This window comes from Helobdella robusta, assembly GCF_000326865.2.
Source record: "Helobdella robusta unplaced genomic scaffold HELROscaffold_87, whole genome shotgun sequence".
NCBI classification, from domain to species: Eukaryota; Metazoa; Annelida; class Clitellata; order Rhynchobdellida; family Glossiphoniidae; genus Helobdella; species Helobdella robusta.
Genome location: NW_008705498.1, coordinates 136,379 through 162,872, shown reverse-complemented (window position 1 = coordinate 162,872; position 26,494 = coordinate 136,379). Strand labels below are relative to the sequence as shown.

Here is a 26,494-nt window from a genome sequence, read left to right as displayed (position 1 = left end):
AGCTAAAAACTGCCTTGAAGCAAAATTTACGAAACAGTTTCAATTATATTATATGCGGGCTGTTACGGCGTTCCAAATCGAAAGCACTAAAATAGAATTTTTAGGAAGTGACTTGAGCAACCTGACGACTTGTGCGTCAATAAATTCGGTACTGGTGATGTATTGCCACTTTCTGATTTTTCTCGGTAAAATTTCATAATTTATAGATTCGAGAACGGATTCTAACAAATGTTTATACAATTTATTTTGACTAGAAGCAAACCACGTAAAAATGTTATTTAAAAAAATGTTATTTAAAAAATTTCCACAAGCTTATTTTGATAATTTCAATAATTGGTCCACAAAGTGATTTTACCTGTACAATTTGACTCCAACATATACACGAGTTGATTCGTTTCAAATAAGTATTTAAAATAAACTGATTCAACCTTGTATAGATATTACGTAAAACGTGGACAATGCTTTTTCATATAAAAAAAAGTAAGGATTACTTATTAAGTTAATCAATTCTCTATAAATACTCACGAGCAAGAACTCATTGAGAATGAATTATTTTTCGTTAGAAATTGTGGTAGATGTTTAACTTTCATCATCCGACATGAGATTGTTATCTGCAGTATTTCTTGCCAACATGTAGTTGTCTGTATCGATAGATTTACAATTGTTGATGGCATACCTCAACTTTTCTTGGAGCATTGTTTTGCTTGTGTAAAATGGAAGTTTCAACTGGAAAAAGCATGTCTGAGCTGTTGGCAAGCTGTCACTGGACTGCGTTAAAACAATGTTAATTAAGAATGGTAGTCTTTAAGTTGAATTGTTTTATTGAAATGTTTTGCTTGAATGAATTGGAATAATTTAACTAGGACGGAAAATCAAAACTAAAGAAATAAACGGCACAATTTTTCAAGCTAAAGAATAATTGAAAACTAACTCTTTCAGATTTGAGGATTTGAAATCGCTGACTGATGTCGGCTGGGTTTGTAGGGAGCCTGCTCCTTCCCGAGACAAATCTCATAAATAACACTTTCTCTTCTTCACTGAACTCCTCTAAGGTTTCCCAAAACCAGAGAACCAAGTTACTATTTTCGTCTATGTCTCTGTATCTAAATTGGAAATGAAAAAAATTAAAATAATAATAAGCCCCTAAACAGTTTACAATTTCGCGTTAACTTCATCCCAACAGTTTGAATCAGGATTTGAAAATGAAAAATGAGCAAAATGTTGAAATTCGAGTGCGCGAATCTTGAAATCTAAACTTAATAGATCTATACTGAAACTTTTTAGATTTATTGAATATTCAAAAAAGAAAGAATTGGTCGTGGCTCGTTAGAATATGGCAGTGACTCCAGAAAAATTTTGTGATAAAAAGGCCAGTCAGACTTAAAATTCGAGGGTCACTCATCGGACATTTGGGTTGAAACTCATGATTTAACGGAATGTATTGACTTATGCATTGTCGAAATTTAAGCAACATGTTATCATCTATTAGAAAAGAAGACGATAAAACTAAATTAAGATTTTGAAAATGAAAAATATTGATTCGTAACAAGTATAATGATTAAATTTAATTATACGAAAACATAACAACCTCGCGATCTTTTTGAGGAGTTCAACAGGTACGTGCGTCATTCCGCATACTAGCTGTTCCAGATTTTCTGGCGTCAATAAAGAGAGAAGAGGCAGTGCCACAATTGACGATATGCCATCCCTCACTGCACGTACCTGTTTGTTCGTCGTTCAATTTCGTGAAATTCAATGTGAAAAAGCGACAAATAAGCGCCAAACAATATGAATTTGCAGCACAAATACGATATGCTACTGTGATGTCTACAATAACGGCAAAATCGATGCTCCAAACGAACTCACATAAGGTAAATAAAGAAAAAACTTGAAAAAAGAAAAGCATGGACTAGCAGAATAACAAAAAGATCCAATTTAAACAATAAAGAATTCTTTGTTTACATAACATTTCACAAACAGCAATGTGCCAACAGTACATAATAAACCGCCTGATGTCAAATCAAAACCAACATTGAATTCTTAATCACTTTTAAATAGCCAAAAAATTGTTCACCTGCAGATCTATTTCATGCAATCTGAAATGCATAGCTTGTTGGGTGTAGATTTTTTTGTTGTGGTAGGTCAGTGCTATGGATTGGCCTCCGGGCACCACAGGTACAAATTCATTTAGTGAATTTAAACACACAAAGGTTTCAAGAGCTGTATACTGCATGAAAGGCATGGTTGTTTCACATAAATTGTGTTAAAATATAAATTAACATTTCAGAAGTAACAAATTAAATTATTTTCATAAATTGATTGAACGGCAGTGAACGAACGGCGTTTGCAATATTTTACAAATCAATTTAAGTTTCTGAAATCTTTATTTGCCAGATTATGCAAACGAAAACTGTCTTTCAAAATGGGTAACAAATTTTTTTTACAAACAACAACTTTTATGCTGATGGAATAAATAATTTCTTTGTATGGGATCTTTTTGCGCTCTGTTCAATGCGTTTAAATTTTTATTATAAAAAAACATTTTATACAGCCTAGCTGAACGTTTCAATTTCTTCTTCGACCTTGACTATCCTTCACTTTAAAACTGAAGGAATTTGATAAATGAGTTTGATAAATCTAGTAATATTCTGTTGTTTCTATTATTAATATCAGTATTTCCTATCAAAGCCTGCAGAATAAGAATTAAAACTATGGGCTCTATGTGACTCGTGACTATTATAAAAAAAACATTTTATACAGCCTAGCTGAACGTTTCAATTTCTTCTTCGACCTTGACTATTCTTCACTTTAAAACTGAAGGAATTTGATAAATGAGTTTGATAAATCTAGTAATATTCTGTTGTTTCTATTATTAATATCAGTATTTCCTATCAAAGCCTGCAGAATAAGAATTAAAACTATGGGCTCTATGTGACTCGTGCGTAAGTTACGCTCTGAATATGCAAGTGTACACAGCCAAAACAGATATTGAGCTCCTGAAAAAAATCAAAAAGAACGTATAGTCTAGTTGAAAGTTAGGCGAAACTTGCGCGAATCCTGTTGTAACAAGAACAATCTCCTACCGGGATCCATCATTTGCAATAATGTTATCGCGAATTTTATTTCCTCGTGTAATTGACTTTTCTATGTAATGAAATGCGTAACTAATTCTAAAGCTTATGCTTGATTTTGTATCTGCCTGAGTTAAGACAATGACTTTTTAAACAATTACCTTTTAACAGGCCGTTAAAACCTAATTGTTTAAAAAGAATAGAATAGCTAGAAAAGAAAAGTATCTACAATTGCAAAAATAGATTCATTAATAAACGTTTCAAGTTTAATAATTAAATACAATTTACAAAATATACAAATGCATCGTACATACGGTAACAAATGCTTCTTGGCTGATATCCTTTTCCTCAAAGTCGTTAATGAACTTCAACCCTTGCACGAAGTATACATCAACCTAAACATGGTGATACAATTCCTTTGGTGAATAAAGTAAACAGAACACTTGAAATATTTTAATCAATTTAAGTAGTTCTTTGTTTAACGGACAAAACAAAGACTGAACAAGTGGACATTTAAAAAATAATAACCACTCAAAAGCGAGAAAATTTTAATTTTGAGCGTTTTTTCAAAAGATGGACGATGAAATAACTTTATCTCACCAGTTGTCCCAATAAAATACAAAAGTCAGTTGCTCAATTTTCTTCTAATGTTTAAAGAAGATTTCGTAATTTTTGTTTAGTTCTGGTAGTATTCTGCAAAACTTTGTGAAATCATCCGAAAAATTTTACATTCAAAAATTCTTAGCCCTAGAAGTCGGCTTAATTCTGAAAATTATTCTTTCATTTATTCTTCAAATATATTTATGATGCAAATGATGTTAACATTATTTCCAAAGGAAGATATTAACGAATTGATTACAAATACAAACATTATGGTTAAACACATCGTTTCATGGTTTTAAAAACTGAAACCATTCATCACAAAGTCTATGACACTTTATTCTTTATTTCATGTAAATATTTATTTCTTGTTAATTTCAGCAAATAGTTTATGGAACTTGTTTAACTAAAATAGTTAAGTTTATTTAACGCTAACAACTGACAACAATAGATTATTCATGGAACTCTAATTCTTTATTTCAGAACCTTTTCGTTAAAAACGAAAATTTATTGAAAAATGTCTAAGTGGTCGTGTGCGATAAATTTATTTTAGAATTCTAATTTGGTCATCTAGCTTATAATTAACTTTCCGTTAATTTTAAGAGGCAAATAAAATTAATTTCATTTCATTTTATTGCAAACTGAAACCTCTGATGGTATTGAAAAGTTTATTATCGACGTGGACCTAGTTTTCGCTCATTAAAGTTCACATTTAATATTAATTATATTATGCTATGATGATAGCCGTCTTTTGCTGTAAGCTCAATTTGATTTATTACTTAAACCAAAGCCAGAAAGTGACTATTAACCATGTTAAAATTTAATAGTAATCAACAATAAAGTTTGAGGATAGTTTGAACAGACGAAACAGTTTCTCCAGATTTTATTGTTGAAAAAGAAAAAAAATTGTTTAAAAGTGTTTTATTACATTATTATTAAAAAGACAGGCGACTGCACATACCTACTTAAATAAGCACTTGTTTACTTCGCTAAATTTTTTAACAAAACATTAAGATTTTTCATAAAAATATACGAAACAAACGAATAATTGAGAAGAAATATAAAAATGTAGCTCCATTATTATATACTCTGTCAAAAAGTTGTTTAATCACGAAACAAATATGCTTTACACACCTCTTCAATATCTTGAGCAGTCAGCGGCAAGCCACACAGCGCCTTCCACACGATAGGTGCAAGTGGAAGATCAAGGGGCTTCTTCGTTCTAATGGCCACTCCAATAAGGATTCCCAGAAATTTATATTGAGAGAGCCAGTCCACGGAGGTCAACGAAGGGTTCAACAAATATCTGGTGATGTTATACGCCAATGTTGGTATTTATTGTCATGATATATTTTGCACAATTGTGCCTTTTTGAAACGTACTTTTGATTTTACCAAAACATCAGATTTATCAATATAATAGTCAAATTCATTTTGGTTTGATTCGAGTTATCCTATCCTAGATAAGCAGTTTGATCGTTCAAGATTTTGTCGTTTTAAAATCAGAATAGTAATATCCCAGATAACGTTTGTTAGAGAAAAAAAGCAAGACATGTATCTCATCTATCGTTAATTAGTACTAAAAATGCAAGTAACGACGAAAGCAAATGATGAACCATACATACATACATACATACATACATACATACATACATACATACATACATACATACATACATACATACATACATACGAAACGAATGAAACGAAACGAAACGAAACGAATTTTTATTTGCTTCTCAAAATTAATCTAAAAAAAAGAGAAAAAAAAGAATTCTCTCCCCTTTATATCAAGGACCTACGAAGACAGGATGACCACAGTAGAGTTCTTTTCAGAAACTCATCGAGTGTGACCACCTTGACATAATTTTTAAAATGTTATAAATTTTCAACAGAATTTAAACGTAATTTCAGAAACAAAAAATTTATGTTTTAAACTTAAGTAAATATTCTTTTAACTTTTTTTTAAAATTGTTTAACGAAATAAATTCAAAATTAAATCCACTGTTTAAAATTTCGTTCCAGATTCTCGGTCCCTTGCAATACACGTGAGAAAACAAAATATTCGTTTTCGATTTGTTAGAGACAAGATTATTTTGTTGCCGACATTGTTGTTTCATCTTGAAATAACTGTTAAATAAATCAGGTAATCGATTGGTTAACTGTTTATAAACAAAAATCATCAGAAAGTAAATGCTGAGTTTCGAGAAATTCAAGTTTCGCGTGCTGTTGAACAGTGGTTGGCTGTGTTCAAATCGTTTGGATCTCGTTATCAATCTAACTGCTCTTTTGATTAATATTTCTATTGGTAAGGTTGATGTGTGGTACGATGAAGCCCATACAATGTTGCAGTAGTTTATTAACGGAATGCACAGGGAATTATACAGAAGATTCAAACAGTTTTTTGGCAAAAATGATTTTACTCTGTTTATCATTCCTATTGACTTTGAAAGTTTGGATGATACTTGTTTTATGTGATGTTTGAAGGAGAGTTTCTGATCGAGCTGCATGCCTAGAAGTTTTAAACACTTTGTTTCAACAATTGTGTTGTTACCTAGGATGATTTTATACGGCTCCTTGTAATTTAGATATTGTACGGGTCCAAAAACCATCATTTGGCTTTTTGAACTGTTAATTGAAAGTTTATTGGCTTCGAACCAAGAGATTATGTTTTTTAACTCTCTGTTTGTTTCCTCAATAAGTTCTTTCATTGATCTGTCGCTGCTAAAAACATTCGTGTCATCAGCATAAATTACGTAGTCAAAAAACGCTGATGCAGCTGGAAGATCGTTTATGTACAATATAAATAAATAAATACATACATACATACATACATACATCCATACATACATACATACATACATACATACATACATACATACATACATACATACATACATACATACATACATACATACATACATACATACATACATACATACATACATACATACATACATACATACATACATACATACGAAACGAAATGAAATGAAACGAAATTTTATTTGCTCCTCAAAATTAAAGATAATAAATAAGAGACAGGATGAATGTGATCGAGCCCATAATGGGCTCATCTAGCACAGCCACCTAGACAAATATGTTCAGAGTTTTGTGGTTAATATCAAATATTGTTTGTTGTTAGTATGTTAGTTGTTAGTAGGTTAATATCAAATATTGCTAGTTGTTAGTATGTTAATAACAGATAATAAAACAAAAGGTAGTTAACTAAAAAATAATGTTTCATAGATAATTATAATCGCATTAAAAATATCAACAGAAATTGTTTATAGATAGAGAACATAAATTTCATGAAGTAAATACATTTCTTATATAATTTATTAAATGTTCAGTGATTTTACAAACATCTCTATATTATTAATAAGATTAATAATTTTAATAATTGTTAATTATTAAAAACGATTTAACTTTTTTTAAAATCAGTAGCCGATTTCGCCTTATATTGAAAACTATTCTTAATAAAAATTCATGTAATCTGTAAGGGTCCTAGGACCCTTACAGATTACATGCGAATGTAAAATGTTAGTTTTTGATTTATTCGATTGCAAATAATTAGACATCCTATGACTGTTAGCATGTTTAAAATAATTAGCAAACGTATTAGGCAATTGATTATTAAGCTGCTTATACACAAAAATCAAAGTACGATAAATATTCAATTGATTAAAATTAAGATTATTGGTTGTCGTAAATAACTCTTTGGTATGAGACCTCATCGTTGACATGGTGATGGTTCTGTCGGCCCTTTTCATCATAAGTTTGACTGGATCCGTGACTGAAGGAGACGTGCCAGTCCAGACAATGTTGCAATAAATCAAGTGTGGCATGAAAAGTGAGTGATACAACAAATTCAGACACTTTTTTGTGAGGTAGAATTTCACCTTGTTCATCAGACCAGTTGATTTGGCAAGTTTGTTTGCAACACTATTAACGTGATCACGGAACGCTAACTTTTGATCTAGATGAACGCCCAGAAATTTAACTGTTTTATTTTCGTAGATATCGATATTATTTATTTAATTTTATAAGGTTCTTTGTAGTTTAAATATTGAGTTGGTCCAAAGATTATCATTAGCGTTTTAGAACTATTTAAAGTAAGTTTATTTAGTGAGAACCAAGAATTAACATGTTTAATTTCTTCTTCTGTATATTTGATGAGCATGTTAATATCTTTTCCTTTGCTGAACACATTTGTATCGTCAGCAAAACAAACATAATTAAAAAATTTCGAGGCCATCGGTAGATCGTTCACAAACACTATGAATAACAATGGTCCCAAAATGCTGCCCTGCGGAACGCCTATTTTGTTGATCAATTTACTTGATTTTTTATTGTTCCAAGTAACGAATTGATATCTTGATGAAAGGTAGCTACGAAACCAAGTCAAACTGGAGTCTCTTATACCATAGTGATGAAGTTTGTGTAATAAAATCGAATGGTCAATACAATCAAAAGCTTTTGACAGATCGAGACATATTCCAATTACATAATTTTTCTTTTCACTTGCGACTACAATTTTTTGAATCAGTTCCAGTATTGCCATTTCAGTTGGGTGGTTTGTTCGAATACCAAACTGATGATTAGAAAGAATGTTATTTTTTTCAAAAAATTTGAGCAAACGACTGTGCATCAATTTTTCAATAATCTTCGAAAAAACAGGCAACAAAGATATAGGTCGAAAGTTTTTAACCTCTGAGTTACCTCTTTCTTTTGCAATTGGAACAACTTTGGATGTCTTGAAGCACTTAGGAAAGATGCCCTTGTCAAATGATAAGTTGATTAAATATTCAAAAATTGTTGCTGTTGATTTAATTGTTGATATTACTATTTTTGTTGATATTTCATCGTAACCACTCGAAGTCTTGGGTTTGAAGAGTTTTGTGGTTGAAATGATTTCAGATGATGAAACACGGTTACAAAAAAATGAATTTACTGACCCATTTTAAAGATAATTTTTCCATCTTGTGTCTTCTACAAATGATTGCTGCATATCTGAGACCAGATTGATGAAATAATTATTGAGAATAGTTTCAGGATTATCAATTGGATCATCATTTAAAGTTAATTGAATTGTTGATGTTTTTTTGTTATTTCGTTTCGTTAAAGAATTGATGATTGACCATGTTTTCTTGCTGTCGCCATTGCTTTGTTGTAGAAGATTAAAATAATATTGTCTTTTCAACTGGCACTTGATCTTGTTGCATAATTTGCTGCATGATTTGAGTGCTGTAGAGTTATCTGACGATGTGTGCTTTAGATATTTTTTATATAACATTTTCTTCCTTTTTAACATTTGTTTAAATTCTTTAGTTATCCACGGTTTGTCTTTTGTCATCTTCTGAGCCTGTCTTTTAGAGGTCACTGAACAATAAGTTTTATAATGTAACCGAAAGATGTCGATGAAATTTTGGAAGGCCACATCTACATCATCGCAGCTCAGCACACTTGTCCAATCGGCATTACATAAACCTTCATTTAAATTATTTATTCTGTGTGTTGAATAAGAATATTTTGAAAATGTAACGTCAGCAACTGTCTTATTATTTATTTTTTGATTAGTGCAAGCAAAAAGTGGGATGTGGTCTGATAGGTCGCATAAAATGGTACCAAATTGTATAATATTTTCTGGATGATTTGTAAACAAAATGTCTATAGTGGATTTTTTGTATTACTGATTCTTGTAGGAACTGTGATCATGGATTTGAGGTTGTAACATGTCACAAGTTGGTTCAATTGAATTTTATTTATACTGCTAACTTCTGGTGATAAGTCAATATTTAGATCTCCCAAAAGATAAACAAATTTATTTTCATTACTAGTTATTTGTAAAACTTGTTCTAATTCTTTAAAATATTTTTTAATTTCGTATATTGGAGGTCGATAACTAACCATCACAATTGAATTTTTAGATTTAAAATTGTTAATGATCTCTATTGCAAACATTTCAAACTTTGGCGAGCCAATGGTATTTAAATCATCTCTTATTCGAAAGGTAGAATCATTACAGACATAGAAACCAACCACTCCACCGTGTTTGTCATGACGATTTTTGTCTACATATCTATATTCATCCATGCCAACCAAACTTTCAGTACGTTCGTTTAACCAGCTTTCTGTTATCGCAACTACATAAAATTTGATGTGACTGTTTGACAAATAGCTTTCTAATTCATCGGTTTTGTTGACCAAACTTCTTATGTTCAAATGCATTAAGTTGAAAAACATACTGCTATCAAGATCTTTATTTATTAATTTATATTCATCATTCAACGTCTTAAAATTGTCATACCTTTTACATGTAGTTTGCTTGGGGTTTAAATTGTCTTTTTCTTCATCATCACTGCTGTCCTCATCATTATCAACATGTTGTTTATCCACCTTTTTTTGTTTGATCGACAATTGCTTCTGGTTTCTTATTGAATTGCCACTCGCGTACTATAATGTGCTGGGGCATTATGTCAGGGTCTTTCATTTTCTTAGAATCAGAGCTATCGATGCAAACTCTAAACGTACTGGATTCTTCTTCATCTGTTTTTTTATTCTCAGTTTGACTATTATTATTGTTATTGACGTCGGCTGTAGAAGCTGGTGCCATTTTATTAAGTTGTTTGAGTATGGGATAACAGGAAACAACATGGATACCATTGTCGGTTAGGTAGGCCATCACATCATTTCTGTGGCACTTGCTGACATTGCTTAAACAGAACACAGATTTTTTCATTAAGATTTTATCTGCCTTCAGTTTGCAATCATTTGAAACTTTTTTACCGATTATTTTCATAGCTGTCTTTTTTCCAGTTTGTTTGTTGTTTGTTGGGTTGTTGTTGGTTTCTCCTGTTTGTTTGTTGTTTGTTGGGTTGTTGCTGGTTTCTCCTGAGTTGTTTTGTTTCTCACAATTGTTGTTATTTTGACGTGATTTTTTTCCGTTTACAGTTGAGAACGGGGTACCGTTGTCTTCTGACTTTGCTATGTCTGACCACAGAGAACTACTGACATTTTTCTTTTGTCCTTCCTTGTTTATCATTTCAGTATTGTAGTCACTTACAACATTAGAATTTAATTTATTTTTCAATGTATTTACTTCTGGTTTATTAATATCAGCAGTTTTAATAACGTTTTTTAATGAAATAATATCAGCTTTATTACTTTCAACAGTTTCAATAACTTTGTTAAATTGCACCTGTTGTTTGTGCAATATATCTTTTAATTCTAGTTTGATAGTTTCAAAGTTCAATGTTAACAAATTTTCAGACTTTGGGACTTTATTTAAATTACAACTAACAAATAATGGACATTTGTCCCAACATTTGTTTTCTTTCAACTGTTTAATTAACGATATACATTCCAATATTTTCTCAATTTTCATGTTACCCCGCGACTGCAATTTTTCACTTTTTTCATTTTTAAAATTATTTAATTCACTTTTTAGCAATTTAATTGCATTTACAATATCCTCATGAATATAAAATACAGATATATTATTAATAAACGTTTCATTCTCAATTAAATTCCAATTATTTTCTAAATAATACAGGAACTCATTTATCACAAGTGACCTGGACGCCATTTTTTTTGTTTACATACATACATACATACATACATGCATACATACATACATACATACATACATACATACATACATACATACATACATACATACATACATACATACATACATACATACACGTGCCGATGTGGCGCTGGGGCGGACGAGTTTGGGCACCACGGTTTGGTTTGTCGCCTGGGTGGGGGCCGTCAACTACGTCACTCAGCGCTAAACGATTACATTTGTCGGCTCTTCTCCAAGGCTTCAATCCCGGTTCTCAAGGAACCATCCGGCATTTCTGCGCATGATGGTAGGCGCCCGGACGGATGCACGCTAATACCTTGGAGAGCCGGCAGATGTTTGGCGTGGGATGTTACGGTCCCTGGCACCCTCGCCGAACGATACGTAAACCTGACAAGTAAAGAATGCGGTTTGACCGCGGCCAGGGCAGCGGACGAGAAAATGAAAAAATATGGGAACGCCCTCCCCTCGATGGAATTCTTGCCAATATGCATCGAGGTTTCTGGCCCGATGGACCCCAACACCCTTAAATTTCTTAAGGAAATATGCAAAATGATCAGCGTCAGATCAAGCGACAGCAGGGAACTGTTTTTCGCAACTAACCACATTTCGTGCTTGTTGCAGCGGTTCCTGCTTGTCTGTGTGCTTGAAAATATCCAACTGAATGCCGACATGTGCAATTAACGACAAATCAAAGTGTTAATCCATTTGTTACTTGATGTTTGACGGTTCAGTGTCACTCATCATGTTTTGGTTTTAACATACATACATACATACATACATACATACATACATACATACATACATACATACATACATACATACATACATACATACACACATACACACACGCACACACACACACACACACACACACACACACATACATACATACATACATACTTGTCTTTGTTGTAGCCTTCGTCGCTTTTTGAGTTTGGCGTTGGAATGAGAAGAGGAACGACTCCACTCTTCAACTCCTGAAACAAATGTTTCAGTTGTCTTGTGTTAGTTTTAATACCAAATATGCTAGATCAGAAAAATTGAGAACAGCTGAAAATCATCATTATTAGTTTCAAAATGTAGTTAACAAAAATGTTATCAAGTTATTATGATGGCGAGTTAGCTCAGGCGATAAGTGCCATGTCTTGAGTCGCTCTTATTGCGCAGCGACCTGGTTCTAACACTAATTGTTCGAAATTCAAAAATATAAATGTACATCCTCGTGTAATACAGATGTTCGGTTTTAGCGGCATTAAGACGATTGCATAGAAGTAAGCGTGGAACGATATGTAAACAGCAGCTCGTCAGAACTACACAACAAAGAAAAATCAATATAACCATTCTAACAACACGATATAAAAGTGTTTCATTAACAGTTGACAAAACATCGTGCTAGGATGAATAATGTGCATACGTATGTTTAAATAAATATGGATTCTGTCAACTTGAACGATTTTAAAAAAGTTCAAGCTGGACCATCTCCGATTTTTATGAAGTAATTTTAAAATAACAAAAAACATTTTGCTATAGATTTTGAGCTACACTGCTTTGAAATCGGTGGAATTTTCCAAAAAATTCAACTTTTTCAAGATTTTTTAACAAAATATTTTTAGATTCGAGGCAATGGTTTTTATTTGTTTTATTACAAAATTGTTTTATTGATATCAGAGAAAACTTCATCAAGATATGTCGGCTAGTTCAAGAGATATAGCGTTCTACATTGGCAACAAATTTTGAAAAAAATCGCTCAAACATTTGAGAGTGCTGTCACAAAAATCTTCATAACTTGAAAACTAATTGAAACTCATTAAGGTGGTTACTGTTAAAATTAAAAAAAATGGAGATGGTCGGGCATGGACCGTGTTTCAGATTGACAGAGAACGAATGATACATATATTTTCTATCTCGCAAAGCGAATCTCACGTGAAACAAACCTCACAAATTTGTGTGATGGTGTCGTCAAAAACCCCACCCGCATCATCTGCACCCTCTCCAATTAACTGCACCTTCCAGGCGCGAGCTGGCAGCCTCAAATCAGCGGGGTTTAAAAGTAAAACCTGTTGGCTGACTTGCTTATAAATCATCCTGTTCGTCTTTCCCCTTGCAAAGAGTGTAAAAAGTTAGCCCCATTTAAGGAAATATCAAAATAAATTTAATAAAAAACATTTCTGTTGGTAATGATATGGCGGTAGTTAAGAACAAGGACGTGGTAGTAAAAAACACATTCTGTATTAAAATGGTGCCAGTACAGATACACCGAAATAAGACAAAATATTGCCAGTACAGATGCACGCACAAAATCTCAGATCAGAGCAGTAGAAAGAAGGCCAGCATACTAACTTTGTTGAAATTCTCTTAACAGTTATGATAGGTCCGAAATTTTTTCCTTGAACCATGGTCCTGCCCAGGTTTCTGTGCAAGGGTTTGATGTGAACACGAGGCATCAGCAGCTTGCGAATCGAAGAGTGGAGCATGCAGTTGGGTTCACATCCAAGATGCAGCAGACGCTTCAGGTTGTAATTTGTATGACATTGATTGATATCAGCGGGAGCTTCACAACAGGTGGTTATTATCAATTACAGAGTTTGCAAAAAAAGTTTTTTGCAATTTTAATATAAACACTGTTGCAGGTTGTCAGTTTCAAAATATAAGTTTATTTATCCACAACTATTATGAAGGTAAAATGGATTTAAAAAATTGCATTGTTACTGGTACGGAAACTTTTTCGATATACTTCTGAAAAGTAATAACTAATTAAAAATGTTGCCATCTTACTGAACATTTAACCGCTTTTAACAACTAGTGCTAACTAATGATTTTGAGCACTAACTACAGCTTATCCGTCAATATTTTGGCTTAATCTTTTTCACTGAAGCTCCTTCGTATGCACAAGCACAAGAATCATCTCGGTTACTTTTTTACAAAAAGTATATCAATCCTTATGCAATACTTTCTTTGAGCGTGAAACAATATGTAAGCGGCGACGAGCAAAAAATTATGAGAAGAGTATATCTGAATGAAACCTGATTGAAGGAGAGATTGAGAAATCTCCAGGAAGTGGACACAAGATTTGAGAAAAAATTGATGACTTTGAACCGGTCAAAAACTATTTGAACGGGCAAATCTTTGATGGAGCCATAGAGGGATGGAACGTGCGATGGACAGCCGACATAACACAAGGACTCCAACTTGTTGTAGGAAGTGTAGGTGTGCTGGTGGGCGGCAGGGGTAGTCCATGCACACGAGTGCGTCCTCCCCGCTGAGATCTACGTTTTTGATTCGTCGTCATTTTTACAAAATCACCATCAAAATGAAATCATCGTCATTAGCAAGAAGTCAGTCATCATTAAATGGAAATTATCGTCGCGAAATCTGAATTATGCATATTTAATGCCATCATTTGTTGCTTAATTAACGCAGAACAAGAAACAAAAAAATTATCTAAAACTACCAAATCAATCTCAAACAACTGGACTGAATTTTTTGTATAAAAATATAAAAATTAAGCTAACGATAAATATAATAAATACCAAAAGTAGCAAATACTAATCAATGATTATAATAAAAATCTCTGTCGACCATGAGTCATGAACCTGTCGAACGCCGGCTCGAATTCAGTTTAGTAATTCATAATTAAATGCAAAAAAGACAATGACTCCACCAAAAACGAAATTATTAAAAATATGTCGGACAGAGCAAACCTGTTGCAGAGCATCTGGCAAGCCAGGAATGATGGTGGGTTCCAGCACATGCGAGTTGCCGCTGATGCCCACCTGGCCATCTGAATTGTTGCCCCAGCCAAACACAACCCCACTCCTGCTGAGGGCTAACGTGTGTTCCGAGCCGACCGACACATCTTTTATTGGGGGCAGATTGCATAGTTGTTGGGGTCTCAGGAAAAAGGATAACGACTTTGAACCTGCTTCTGCTGGCTGGCCCGTGAACTTATCTACGCAAATAAATCAAACATCAAAAAGAGTCTTAATAAAAATATTAGCCAATCAAAAGAGGCGTTAATCAAAAACTATCTAGCAATTTAGCAAACTATCTAGCAATGACAATCTAGCAATTTCAAACGTTACAAATTTTTATCAGCAACAAAACCTTGTCCCCACGTTAAGACTTCTCCATTCTTGGTGAGTGCCACGCTGAACTGCGATCCACAGGCCACTTTGACCACTCCGCAGCCCACAATCTCCTCAATCAAGGTGGGCACGCTCTTGTTAGTCACGTGACCCAACCCCAACTTCCCGTGATCGTTATCCCCGAACGCAAAAACATAATTACTTTCAGTTGACACACACAAGGTGTGGTTCAGCCCACATGAAACCTAGCACGATGGATGATAATTGGGGGGAAATGAAGAGCGAGAAAACAATACAACAATTGTATAAAATGTAACACACGCACGCACACACACAAACATACATATACATAAAACATAAACATACATATAAACATAAAAGAAAATAAACAAGTCACCAACATGAGAAATCTTAAAATTTTGAAGGAACTGCACTCGCTCCGGAATTTTTTTATTGCTCGTTGATCCATGTCCCAGTCTGCCATAATCGCCGTTACCAAACGTTAGCAACTTGCCATCACTCGTCACAACAGCACTGTGTTTGTAACCCACACTTACCTGATCCAATTGGTGGTTGGCTGTTATTAGCTGACGAATAAACTAAAATTTTGTCTTCACTTAGAAAATTCCAGATCACTTGAAACTATGAATGTTAACGTACTAGTTTTCTTCGCAAAAATTAAAACATTTAAATCAAAAATAAGAATATTAGATTACGATGGCTCTAATGAACATTAAATAAGACTTCTCAACTTAACATTTCAACATGATCAACCTTCTTGAAAACATTCGGTGATAAAAAAACCACTCAAGTTAAAGACATTATCGCCTCGACTAAATGTAGAAAGTGAGCGAACCAGCGTGAGTAAGCACACAGCAGCCACAGACGCAGACAACACGACAGAACGTGGCAGATAAATAATCATACACGAAGAAAACAGAGCAAAATAGAAGAGAGACGTGCACCTGGATGACTTCTTCTCCCTGGAGTGCCTCAATTAATTTCGGTCTACGCTGTCTGTCGCTGTTCCCATGACCCAACTTGCCGTAATCACCATCCCCCCAGGAGAAGACTTCTCCTGCATTTGAAATTTTCAAGTAAAAAAATTCTCATTATCCACAAGCAGCGAGCAAGACTTTAATTATTAACTAATTAAATTTGCCCCGCTAGTTTCTTCACGTGCGCACTGTTATTTGACAAGCTGCGATTTTTTCAAACAACAAACTGCAAGAATCTTGAAATTATTTAACATGCTCGATGATTGCGGCCAATACAACATACTAAAAGTGTTTTCGTGATTGAACGGCGAATTTCTATTAATATATATTAATAATTCCAAAACGAATGGTAAATATGTAATTAAAATTAATTAATTTAAAAGAAGAAACCAAAATACTAACCAGTATCAGTGAGAGCCATGGAGTGACCATCCGATCCAACGGAAGTGACCACAGATGTGATGACATAACCTGAGCATCAAAAATATTCATTGTTAACAAATAATTTTTTGGAAAAATCTTAAAATTATGGAAAAAAGTTTTAATTTATTATTGAACATTAAAACCTTCAATAACAAACATTCATTAAAACGCCTAAGTAAGAGAACAAATATCACATAACATCCGAATAAAACGATAAAACGTTATATAATATATTACACTTCGGACCTTGTAAACTTGAAATCAAAGTGAGCACAGGCAGGTCATCCGAGTTACCCTGGCCCAGTCTGCCATAACTTCCCTCACCAGACGCCAGCACCAATCCATCGCTTTGCACGAGGAATGTGCAGTTCTGACCACAAGCTATCTGGTGTGGTTAAAGGCAAATAGACTTTAATAACGGCATATGCAATTTTTACATATTTACAATAAAAAAAAGTCGAAATTTATTTGTGTGTAAAAAGAGGAACTAATTTTATAAATTGGAATATTAGTCAGTAGAAAATCGAAAAAAAGAGAAAAAAACCTGAGCGGCCTTAGCTAGTGATTCGATGGAAGCGGGGGGTGAAGGTGTGGAGGCTGTGGAGAGGGGGCTGAACCTGCACGTGCCCCACATGAAAGCATCACACTTGCTCTCCATCTTCCAGTCGTATGGTCTCGAGGCGATCCATTGCATGATCTCACCATCCATTTCGCTCGTCCATTTTGAGTTGTCCTGTGTTTTCAAATCAATACAAATGTACCAGCGCATCGAGCAATGGCCTACTTACTGCTAGACTCAAGAGAACCTACCCTTGAAAGAACGTTGATACTGTCGGTGCCAGGAAAGAGGGACCTGCAGATGAGGGACTTTGCACCTGCAAGCATGGACCCCAAGTTGAACAACCACTCCCACTCACTTCTTACTTTTAGTAGTCTTTTTTTATCTGATAAAAAATCATATATAAACATTGAAAAAATCGCCAGCAAACAGCACGACGCTGAGCAAAGCTTGTAGTTATTTTCAAATTCATCCCAAACAAGCGTATCCCAACAGAAGCAGTGAAAATCATTGCATTATGACCAGCCGGGCAATGATCCAGAGTTGCGTGACACTGTGCAGAGGTATCGTCCTCAGCGCCATCCATCATCACCGTGACGATTATCTTGCACATTTTTTATCCCCATTACTATGAGCGGATTGCACTAAAGTAGAAATGATTGAAACCTGGCCCCAGCAAAGTCTTCAAGATCATTTTGTTTTACAAGTTCTAACTTTTAAAAATTTTCAACATAAGCGTTTATTGAAACAAAATCTTTTCTTACAAACGATACATCTTTTTTTGTGAAATGATACATTATGTCAGAAAAAAACCCAGCTACTTTTCATCATAATAATCTTTTAAACTTGCTCTCAACAATTCAATCAACCAGTGAATCACTTTCTTTGACGTAACATTCTTCTACACATTTTATTTACAGTATCCAATTTCTCTTACAAAACAAAATCATTGCGACGCTGTCTTCATTCCATTAATTATCATGAACAATGATAACGTTTCTAATGATAACGAACATAGTTTCCAATCATCATTTCGTAAAAAACCGCACACTCAACCATTCAACCAACTATTAGTTAACTCGCAACCAACCGAGAGACAACCAGCAACCAACCAAGAGACAACCAGCAACCAACCAAGAGGCAACCAGCAATCAACCAAGAGAAAACCAGGAACCAGCCAAAAGACAACAAGCAACCAACCGAGAGACAACCAACAACCAACTAACAATTACTCACAGAACCAACGAATATCAGGGCGAAATTACGTACTAGTAGTTAAATAGGCATGGTCCCACGCTACATTGATCAGGTTCGATTTCAAATATCAACGCGCCTATCATATGAAAAAATATGTGGTTGGAATTTCTGAGATATTTCAACAACACTGAATAACTTATAATCAACCGACCAACCAACCAACCGACAAACCAACCAACCAACCAATCAATTAACCGACCAACCAACCAACCAACCAACCATCAACCAACCAACCAATTGACCAACCGACCAACCAACTAACCGATCGACCAACCAATTGACCAACCAATTGACCAACCGACCAACCAACCAATGAAGAGAAGAGGATGACTAGATGAATATAACAACTCAAGCAACTTCATCTCAACAGCCCAAGTTGCAAGGCAGCGCAAGTAGTTGCTGTGAAGCAATTGGTTGCCGGACATCACGTGATTCTGCGTAAATCGTAAAAACAAACTTTACTTTTTGATAACAACTTTTATCACCTCTTTGAAAACAAATTCAAATTTTGAAAACCGCCATTCAACAAGCGTTACAGAAAGTATTAGAAACAAATGATCAATTGTGAATATAAAATATTTTTCCACAACGGATGTTTATTTCGTCGGCTTTAAAAACAAATGAAGAGTGTAGTGATCTGACGAGTATAATTACTATTGATTTCTTATTAAAATATTTATTCAATCAGTAATTTTGAAAAATGAACTATTAATTAATTAATTAATTAATTAATTAATTAATTAATTAAATAATTATGTTAGTGTACAAGTATGTGAATCTTTTATGTTCTGCATGATGTGTTTGTTTGTAATTTTGAATTTGGCATAGGTACTGAATGTTACACATTATCTTTTTTACCAATAATAATAACAACAATAATAATAATAACAATAATAATAATAATAACAGAAAAGTTGAAACGCACCTTTTCGTACGCATACTGGCTTTGCAAGATATCAGGCAAACTGCGAAGTAGCATTGAGAGGAACGGTGTTCGCCTGCAGCCGACGCTGATGTGTCTCGCCTTGAGATGAGACCTGCAGGAGGCAAATACCAGGTTCCTGGCTGCGTGCTCATCTATGCCCTCTGCCACTATCAAGTTCTTCATTGCGTGGTTTCGTTTTCACAGAATTTCGTCGAATTTGAATTGATTGCATACATTTGGAAAAAGTTTCAAGTACACATTAAATTGATGAAAGTATTAAATAAATGAAACCAACAAAACTTCATTGAATAACAACCGGTGACTTAGAAAAGATGAAAGCGAGTTTTTGATCACGTGACCAAGACAATCCGGCCACCGATCCACTTCCTGTCCAGGTGTGAAGCAGTGTGCCATTCTGTAAAGAAGTTGTGTGTTGGTGATGCGAAGGAGTGAAGATGTTGGGTGTTGGTGATGCGAAGGAGTGAAGATGTTGTTTGTTGGTGATGCGAAGGAGTGAAGATTTTGGGTGTTGGTGATGTGAAGGAGTGAAGATGTTGTGTGTTGGTGATGCAAAGGAGTGAAGATGCTGGGTGTTGATGTGTGGAAGTGATGTTGTATCCATATAAGTTTCCACGTACGCATACCCTCTCTACAACGTCGTTTAAATAAACTCTTTCGGATTAACTACGATTTATATATAAAAATTCTTTGGCTTTATCATTTGGATGCTTCAAAATGTTGTTAAAACAAGAAAATAAATGAGTAATTCTGAAAAAACTGGATTGTTATAAATACAAAATACTTCAATTACAATTTGAGAATACAATGAAACTAAATTTTACACAACTCGGATCTAGCGTGCGAGTGTGTGAGAGATGGAGGCGAACACGAAGTAACTGACCTGCGGCGACCAGAGGTTCAGCCACCCCCGGCTGCAGCCTGTGCCCAGAAACCATCCACACGACGAAAACGCAAGGTAGCTGATGGAGGTTAGGTGTCCTTTCAGGGAATACGTGGGACCTGAACTCCCCGGTGAGTTTGCAGGCGCAGCCTTCACCAAGAACGAATATTTGTGTCGATGTCAATAAAAATCAGTGATAAAAATATTAATTCGAATTCAAAACAAAATTTATTTTTGTTCAGTAAACACCTTTCAATAACTAAACAACAATTGGTAGTGTCACACAAATATTCATAACATGAAAAATAAATGAAATACTTATACCTTTATACAATTTTAATTTCACTACAATATGGCGTTAAAGTGTCTTTCAGTGGAAGATATCAATCGGGAATGGTTGAGTGCAGGCCATGGTGCAAGTTGGCAGATGCATTTTTATCTTATTTTGCCAATGAATTCAAATAATAAGATCAAACAACTGCACAAAACTGTTTAAAATTTCAACTAATTGAAAAAATTCATTCTAACTGTCATCAGAGTGTCGGAAGAACTTCGAACTATCCAAACAGTCACAACTCCATCCGCTTGTCCACTGCGGGTTTCAACAAACGATAAAATTACAAATAAACATATTGGCAAGTCTGCTTATACATTATCTAGTCAATTGAAAAAAAACTATCTGCTTTTCAATGCTGAACGATATGTCCGACGTAATGTAGATGAAAAAAAGTTGAACTTACCAAGCAAGCATGCTGAAGACGTCATCACTGCAAGTGTCCGTGCACGTTTGCTCGTCATTCCTGCTTTCCACCGTGCCGGTGAACCACTGGACCGCCACAACAGCAGCACCAGTCCCGGAAGGCAACTCCAGCACGGAGCAAGGTTCGTCGTCCTCACTGCACACTCCATCGTCCATCGATGCACGCTGCCTGCCAGGGCGACCGACCAAGTTGTACACCACGCCACTTGGCCTGCCAGTGCAATTTTTGATGTCCCTCATAAATACCGACCCCTTAAACTTCCACACTTTGGCCGAAGCTTGACCGCAAGTGAGCAGATACGCTCCAGAAGCGTCCCAACACATGTCATTCAGAGAATTCTGTGTTTCAAAAACAAATCATCGTTCAACTGCAATTAAAAATTAACAAACTCAACACTTAAAATCCTCTCCAGATTATTCTGTCGATTAAAAAATCAATCATTAAATCGTTATTCATTCAATGAACCAGCGGTTAAAAAGATAACTAAAAGCTCATCATAAGAAACAACTAAGAAGAAGGAGCCGACCACATGAGCCGGCACGACGACGACGGGCACAGCCTGCCTGAGATGCAAGAGGTGGAAGGAGCCATCGGAGTACGCAGCTACGATTCGCACGTCGGTTTCGTACAACCAACTTATCCTCTGCACGCTGGCTGTGTGGCGGTGGTGATGAAGATTGCAACGTTCGTCAAAATGTTCAAACGTCATACAAAATTCAAAACTACATAAACCAACACGCACCGTACAATAATGTAATGAGGCACTAACCGTTACATTTGCCGGAGAGTCTGGTGACAACGTGATCATCATCTTCGCCCTCCCTCACCTCAACCAGATCCACCGAACCATCTTGCTTCCCAACCACAAACTTCAACACGTCACCATACGCAAACCGGTAACAACTCCCATCCTCTTTAGCGTCAGTCTCCTCATCATCACCATCATCGTCTTCCTCCTCATAATCATCATAGCCATCACTTGCACTCGACTTCCGTTTCTTCAGCTTCATTCTTCTCGTGGGCATTGAGATGGCGGTTATCAGTCTGATGGCAATGTGCAGAGGATCTCTTTCATCTGGAGGCAAGCGTGCAAGCATCACCAGCTACTTATTCGCTCAACAGATACGTCCTTCTAAAACTACTTGGTCACTACGTTAAAATTATTTTACAATTATTCTTCTCTTGCATTTCTTTGCAATTAACCGCCGAAAATGCCAAACAGCATTTGGGCGAAACATTTAAATGGATGATGCATTAAAATAACAAAAAATATACGACCTAATGAAATAACAATTGTGCATTATTATTATCATTATTATTATTATCATTATTATTTTTATTATTATAACGGCATATACGACCGCAAAAATACGAACATGAAGTGGCAGCTGATTTCGTTTGATGTTGTGGAAAATATATTACAAAGATAACATAAAAGAAACATCAGCAAAACATTTTATTAGTTGAAAGCCAACTGAGGATTATAAGAAAAATTGAAAGTGACGCTGACCTCGAAGGGACCAGACGTATGCAGCTTCGTCGGACGAGCAGACGACATGCGTTGCGTGAATATTGAACGACAGATGTTGCAGGCGAGTGCAATGCTGACTCCCGCCACGCTGAGAGCTCTGCGGAACCAGACAGATGTGCTGAACGTGGGGATAAACGACATTTTTGGAGCCCATGTTCCATATGCGAATTGTTCCGTCTTCAGCGCTGTAGTATTGTCAGCGGTTAAACCGTTTTATTCCCCTTCCATTTTAAATATGTGTAATAGAGGTAATGCTCTTGTTTGATAAACTTATTACATTGTTTTAAATTATATGCAGAAAATTAAGTAGTTAAATATGAAATTGAAATAGATAAGAAATGATACAGAGACCCCTAGCAAGAGCAGAATTAACCTGGTGGCCAGCAGATGTTTCCTGTGGTGGTACACGCAGGAAGTGATGTGACCTTCGTGGCCTTCATACTTATTAGTGCAGCACGAAGGAATGTCAAAATTCAAATCAGCCAAGCAGTTACTGTCATCCTCCTTGCTCGCCTTGTTCTTCTGCAGAGCCATCATCGTGAGGACCAGTTGCTCGGCGAACCATTCTCGCCTGCTCGAATTTATAAAATTTGAAAGACAACAAGCGGATAAGCCATCAACCAGTTTCATAATGGATTCAACACGACTTTTGCAGAACTTTAAAGTTTGAGATTTGGCCGTCATTAGAATGTTTTCTTTTTTCTTTTTCCACGTTTTTGTTTCATCTTCTGAAAAATGTTCGTATAAAACATTAATTTGAGTTTAAAGGAATCAAAAATGTCGAATTTATCAATTGCCGAATCAATTAAAAATTGTGATATAATAATTAAAAAACATTTCAATTAATAATTCATTCTCAAATGCAATGAATGAAACAAACTGGCTGATGGAGTGGATGTGCAAAAAGGTGCAATATGATGCAAACAAGATTGATTACTCGGCCTCTGAATAGCACACAACAACCTGACTAGCATCTTAGTAACCAGAAATGACAAGGTGACTTCTTCTTTATAATTATTCACATCCATCATAGGCCTTCCACTTTTCTTCGAGCCACTTGCAATTCGGAGAAGATTCTTAACAACGTTTAAGAATTATTTAGGGTTTCTGTTCGTTTTAATGGTGTTGTAAAAAAAAACCTTCCAACCATCTTTTTAACATCAATGCATGAAAGTTAATTACACTTTAATGATAAAGTCACCATTAAATGGCGTTTCAAATTTTCATTAGAAAATATTGAAAAATTTGCGTCTAACATAGAAAAGTTGTGAATATGCCCATTACACCGTCATTAAAAAAGTAGGCCTTAAAGAAGTGCGTAAAAAATTTGACATTAGCACCGCTGATATATTTGTTGAAAATAAAACTGCAAACGAACCAACAGAACATGTATAACAAGAAAAGAAATGAACCTGCAAGCAAACGTCTGACAAGGTGTGGAAAGATGAAGGATGAAAAATGACAACATCTTCCAACATTCCGCATAAATATTTCGCTCTCTTGGCATTGTTCAAATTATGGAAGCCTGTACATGTAAATTTCAAAATGAAAATTCAAAATAATAATGAAAATGTAATCAAACAAAACAATATTTATAAAAATTGGCAGAAAATGTTTAAGACATCTTTAGTTTACATCTATCGACGCGTTTGCACAAACAATACAAAACACAGTTACGATGTTCCGTTACAAGGTCAGAACATTCACATACTGTCATGTGAAAAAGAAGAGATGAGAGTAATTAATTATTAATAAATAAGAACGAGATAGACATCTGAGCCTGACATGTTTCATAACTTTCATCATTAACACCTGTAAATGAAAAAAGTGATGAAAAATAATTAGCAGCAGACTTCAGTGATAAGAACATATTGTGGCGGCCAGAATAAGGTAAGTGGCGCCCAGCTGAAATTTTAATACGTTCAGATAATTTGCTTCTTTTACAGCATTAACAATGAGGATTGACCAGATTTAAGACCCAGCAACGGTGAGGTTGTAGTAGATGTTTCAAACGGGTGGGTGGAGTGTAGAAGGGAGTGAGGGGTGAGTGGAGTGTAGAAGATGGGAGTGAGGGGTGAGTGGAATGTAGAAGATGGGAGTGAGGGGTGAGTGGAGTGAAGAAGAATGGAGTGAGGGGTGAGTGGAGTGTAGAAGATGGGAGTGAGGGGTGAGTGGAGTGTAAAAAATGGGAGTGAGGGGTGAGTGGAGCGTAGAAGATGGGAGTGAGGAGTGAGTGGAGTGTAGATGGTGTTAAGTTTTATTATGACAAATTAATATTTTAACATTATGATTTATAATATACATTTATTTTTCTTTGTACCAAATGTTCTTTGCTTTGTATGTAACTTCACTCTTTCCTTTTCTGTTAATCCGGTGGATAATAAACAAGTCGAGAACGTTGCTTAGTTTATTTCTCTTCTTTTAATGTCTTTCAATATTGTATCAATTAATTAAGCAATCTACGTAACAAGAAATTTAACAGGTTATGGGCCCAGAAAATCGGAAGATTCCTTTGTGAAGACTGAAGTGAAGAGAAAGCACGTGCTTCTTCATTCTCTGAAAATCGATATTTTGCCTCTAATTAAAAGGTCAAATTGAAAATACAAGGAAGAAATGGATTTAATAAAAGTGCAAATCAAACACCTAGAAGGCAAAAGTAATTGGTTGAACTGGAAATCGAGGGTTTGTATAATACTACGCGGCATTCCTGATGCAATGGATGTAGTAAATGGCAAATTAAAAGTTCCAGATGAATCGAACGATGACTCAAATAAAGATGAGATAGCAAAATATCAAACTGCTTTGAACAGATTCAATAAAGCAGATTGTAGTGCTATGATTATTGTGTCAACCAACATGACCGATGAAACGTATGAAAAAGTTCGTTCATTCAGTAATGCCAGAGATGTTTGGTTAGAACTTCACAGATTGTATGATGAAGTTAATGAAGATAAAGCATACAACTTATGCATGGAGTTCTTCAGTTATAAAATAGATGAAAGCGATGATGTTGTCACTCGTCACAAAACTCAAGAATCTTTGGAAAGATTTAAAGGTTGAGTTAGGAAAAGATGAAAACATTGACTTGTTGCTGATGTGCCAAATAATTGAAACTTTGCCAGAAAAATATTTTTCATTTGCTGCAAGTTGGAGATTGTTGAACAAGACTGAAAAAACAGTCGAAACACTCACAGATCAACTGTGTAGCTATGAGAGATCTTTGGAAGGCAAAACAGAATGTAATAAAGTATTATTTGTCAAAGCAACAATTAAAAGGTCATCATCACTAAACATGAATGGTCAAAAACAAGATAAATTTGTCAGCAAACCAAAGCGACTGATATGTCATTATTGCAAATTGCCAGGTCACATTGTAAGAAATTGTGAAAAATGGCATTCTGATGGTAGACCAGGAAAACCAATTTGAAAAAAAGATGCCCTAGAGTATACACAAATTAATTTTAGGGAATGTATTTTGTTTCCAAAAATGAGGGGTAAGACTGATAGAACGTTTTGAAAAAAAATAAGGTTATAAAGATGGGATTCGTTTGCTTAAATTGCAAATCGGTCGCAAAAATTTTCCGCTGCTGAATGCATCAAGAGTTAAAATAACAAACGAATTAGAAACGAATAAATTATTAACAAAAACTTGAAGAAAAATTATTTCGAAGTTTATAAATCAAAGAAATTAAAAAGAATATTCTCATAAACAATGTTTAAAGCATAATATATGGAAACATGTACAAACACGTACAAATACTGGCGTTAGTATCAACATTAAATTTTGGACGAA

General features: G+C 34.9%; 1 protein-coding gene across 1 annotated transcript; it reads right to left on the bottom strand.

Annotated features, from left to right (window-relative positions):
• Nucleotides 1–219: 219 nt before the first annotated feature.
• HELRODRAFT_104310 (hypothetical protein) lies at nt 220–20,520 on the bottom strand. Its single transcript, XM_009032741.1, has 22 exons — nt 20,410–20,520; nt 19,825–19,923; nt 19,509–19,685; nt 18,866–19,017; nt 17,578–17,683; nt 17,312–17,500; nt 17,014–17,152; nt 16,747–16,815; nt 16,312–16,424; nt 15,748–15,903; nt 15,366–15,591; nt 14,963–15,210; nt 14,285–14,527; nt 13,602–13,768; nt 13,196–13,361; nt 12,162–12,238; nt 4,806–4,977; nt 3,386–3,466; nt 2,075–2,227; nt 1,589–1,722; nt 932–1,103; nt 220–768 (listed from the first exon to the last, which is right to left on the bottom strand). The coding sequence occupies exons 3-22, from the start codon at nt 19,560–19,562 to the stop codon at nt 580–582; spliced, it is 3,006 nt and encodes a 1,001-aa protein (XP_009030989.1). The 5' UTR covers nt 19,563–19,685; nt 19,825–19,923; nt 20,410–20,520; the 3' UTR covers nt 220–579.
• Nucleotides 20,521–26,494: the final 5,974 nt, after the last annotated feature.